The sequence below is a fragment of the Otolemur garnettii genome, unplaced genomic scaffold (genome assembly GCF_000181295.1).
Source record: "Otolemur garnettii isolate 467f Iridium unplaced genomic scaffold, OtoGar3 scaffold00013, whole genome shotgun sequence".
In the NCBI taxonomy this organism is placed as follows: Eukaryota; Metazoa; Chordata; class Mammalia; order Primates; family Galagidae; genus Otolemur; species Otolemur garnettii.
Window position 1 is genome coordinate 5,938,172 of NW_003852408.1, and position 3,823 is coordinate 5,941,994.

General features: G+C 41.0%; 1 protein-coding gene across 1 annotated transcript in view; it reads right to left on the minus strand.

The window, feature by feature from the left end:
- The window catches only part of COL4A3 (collagen type IV alpha 3 chain), a 146,201-nt gene that overhangs the window by 61,108 nt on the left and 81,270 nt on the right, over positions 1-3,823 (minus strand). The window contains exons 14-15 of the mRNA XM_012802111.2: positions 1,530-1,592; positions 789-848 (exon numbers count right to left, since the gene is read on the minus strand). Of these exons, the coding sequence (XP_012657565.1) occupies positions 789-848; positions 1,530-1,592 (123 nt within the window). The remainder of the gene's footprint in view (positions 1-788; positions 849-1,529; positions 1,593-3,823) is intronic.

A 3,823-nucleotide genomic window follows, 5' to 3' on the forward strand; every position in this document is an offset into this window, starting at 1 on the left:
GAGCATGGAACCCAATAACAAGAGGGACGCCACCTAACAAATGCAAACATTGTCACCTAGTTGTTTGTACCCTCACATTAACCCACAATTAAAAAAAAAACGTGTCCATTAAATAGTTCTTCTTAGGGAAAAAAACCCATACTTTTTCCCAATGTATCATTCTTAGCACTTTTACATAATATGTGTTTAAATTTTTCCAAAATGGATCTGGGTGAGGTAGTCGGCCCCTGTTGCATCGTATGTCTGGGTACACAAAGCCTCATTTTGGGGAGCTCCTGTCTTGGTGGTTATGATGGTGCAATCCATTATACCCACTGCTCCACCAGTCTAGTGAATCATAGTACTTTCTCCTCTTGGACACAGTCATTTTTCTGGAGTGAGATATATGGCCTAGCTAGTCAATGAGCTTAATTCCTTGGGATTTCATTTATGGATGTTATGTTTCTCCTTGGATGCTGTTACCTGAAGTTGTCTGTGGCTACACCCTGCTCTTTCTCCCCATCTCCCCTGGTAACTGCCAAGGGAGAGAGTAAGGTTGATACACAGAACCCCAGGTGAGAGGGAAAGAAAGTCCTGCCTTTACTGTTTCTGGCTCTGACATCCTTGAACACTGTCTTAGCCTTGAACTTCTCAGATATTTGAACAAACAAATCTCACCTGGCAAGACTTAATTTTTTTTTTCTCTCTTATCTAAGCTAGTTTGAGTTGGGCATCTTAATTTTGCAACCTAAAGAGACCTGAGTGCTCACTGATAAAGGTTGCACATGACAGTGACCTTCTGAACTTACCTGCGGGCCAGGTTCTCCAGGAGCACCCTTTTCAGATCCGTACAATTCTCCAGGTGGTCCCTGTATTAATTAGAGCTATGTCAAGTTTTATGAATTATCGATTTTTACTTATATTGATCTTTATTAACTTGTTTCCTCCCCCTCTTTTTTTTACTAAGACAGAGTGACCCTGAGAGTGCAGTGGTATCATCATTCCTCACAACAACCTCAAAGTCATGGGCTCAAAACATCCTCCTGCTTCAGCCTCCCAAGAAGCTGGGACTACCGGTGCCTGTCACCATGCCCACCTAATTTTTCTATTTTTAATAGAGTGGAGTCTCTTGCTCAAGCTGGTCTTAAACTCCTGAGCTTATGTGATTCTTCTGCCTTAGCCTCCCAGAGTGCGGGGATTACGGGTGGAGCCGCTGCACCCAGCCTCATTTGTCTCTTGATTATCCTGCCTTTTAAATGTTTGATGAGGCATCTTAGAGGGAAGGAAAACTTATGTATTAGAGAAGTTAAAAAATCAGACTAAAATCAGACGCTGAAGATGTCAGGGGTTGAGTAGCACTGGATGCATGTAAAATAGTGCAAAGATCTGGCCAGAGGAGGCCATAAGATAATTCTATGTATTCATGATCTCTGCAGTCAAATGTCATCATGTTTTAGCCAATGTTAGGATTTCAAGGTAAAACACATCCAAGTGAACACTAAGGTTCTGCTGCGTGTGCTGTGGGAATAATACGACTCTGAATGACCTACTGAGGGTCCAGGAGGTCCAGGTTTCCCCATCGCTCCTTTATCTCCTTTCTCCCCCTTGAGTTCCTGCGGAAAAACCAATTCAATGTTATTACCAATGGATCAAACGAGATTTCACTGATTATACCTGAAAAAGTCCTCTACCTGACCGATAGGCTAGATTTACAAACTATTACTGTGCCCCATGTTCACATAGCCCAATCCAGGGGGGTCCGACCTTTTTTGTTCTTCTGCTACACATTGGAAAAAGAGTTGTCTTGGGCCACATGTTAAATACACGAACACTAACAAAAGCTGATAAGCAAAAAAAGAAAAAAGAAAAAGAGGTCCCTGCATACTTTTCATGATATCTGACACCACAGATAAGCCAAAAAAGGCCTCCCAAAATCAGCATGTGACCTGCAGGCCACAGGTTGGACATCCCTACAATAGACCTTCCAAGTCTCATGTTATAAATTTTATACATGTGAACCCACTGAAATGATTGAACAATAGGTCAATTTTTTTTTTCCTTTAAAGAAAAATTTTTTTTGAGACAAAAGTTTCAGGCTCAGCACCTGTAGCTCAAGTGGCTAAGGCATCAGCCACATACAAAGGAGCTGGTGGGTTCAAATCCAGCTGGGGCCTGCCAAACAACAACAACTATAACCAAAAAATAGCTGGGCATTGTGGCAGATGCCTGTAGTCCCAGCTACTTGGGAGGCTGAGGCAAGAAGGTCGCTTAAACCCAAGAGTTTGAGGTTGCTGTGAGCAGTGATGGCACAGCACTCCACCCAGAGCAACAGCTTGAGACTCTGTCTCAAAAAAAAAAAAAAAAGAGTTTCAAAAAACTCAGTAGAGAGCTGTAGCATCATAGCTCACAGCAACCTCAAACTCTTAGGCTCAATCGATCCTCTTGCCTCAGCCTCCTAAGTAGCTGGGACTACAGGTGCCCACCACAGCGCCCCACTATTTTTAGAGACCGAGTCTCACTGTTGCTCAGGCTGGTCTAGAACTCCTGGGCCGGGCAATCTAACTGCCTCTGCCTCCCAGAGTGAGAGGATTTACAGGCGTGAGACACCAAGCCCAGTTTGGACTTTTTAAAAAAAGACTGTATTTTGTGGATCAAACTATACTAACCTAATTTCATTCCCAAATCAGTTGTCTATAACCGTAATCAGATAATTTCTAATGTATTTTATTTTTATTTTTAACCCACTAAAATTATTGTCATCAGGATCAATTATTTTCTGTTTAAAAGTTATAAAGAAGATTTAATTCATTAATAGGGTTGCTGAAGTCCTCATCCCTTTTTGCTGATTATATTTTCCCCAGTGTGAATTTTCTCTTGAGGGCATCCTTTTATTCAGATTCAATTATTTTTCCCGGGTTATGTCTCCCAGAGCCAGATTTTGGTCAATGTAATTTTTTTCTGTCATTTTTTTAGACCTTATGAATTTTATTTCTGTTGATTGCCTCAGCAAAGTTCAGTTATTTTCCTCAGGGCATTTCCCCCCAATCTTTAGTGTGAGTTATTATTTTGGCAAAATTAAATTTTACCACGTTTCATTTTAACTCTAGTTTTGTTTGATTATTTGTAGCATTAAAAATTAATTGCATAAGGGGGTTTCTTTTCGGCATGATGAAAATGTTTTAAAATCGACTGTGGTGATGGTTGCATAATTCTGTGAATAATCAGAAAGCCATTGAACTGTAAACTGAATGGCAAATTTTATGATACGTGAGTTATATCTCAATAAAGTTGCTGAAAATTAATTATAAATAAGACCTATGTACTGTATACTTTTAAAAGGCACATTTTATGGTATGTGAATTATATCTCAGTCAAGCTGTTATTTCAAGCAATTTTATAAGTTTAAACGAGAAGGATGGACTGTGTTTATTTCTTAGTTAATCCATAAGAACACTGTTCACTTCCCTTTCACTTCCTCCTTCCCCCTCCTGGACCTTCCAGGATCTCTCCAGCGTCTAGGACTGGTGCATGATACTATCACATATTCACTAACCCAGTTTGGTCCCTTACCCTGGGCCTCCTAGCTACCCCACAGGGGGAACAAAAAGCAAATGTTAATGTCCAAATGTCAAAGTCATAGTGTCCTTGGTGAGACGTGGAGGCGGCAGCACCCATGGGGTTACGACTGCAGGGTCAAAGTGTCCCATGTGATCGTAGGGACCCTCCAGCAATATCTTACCATCCAATTGGGTTGGAGCCACACACTGTTTTATTATCATTCACTCAAAAATACTCACTAATACCTACTCTGCCTTATGGACAATGAGAGGACAGGGATATGAGG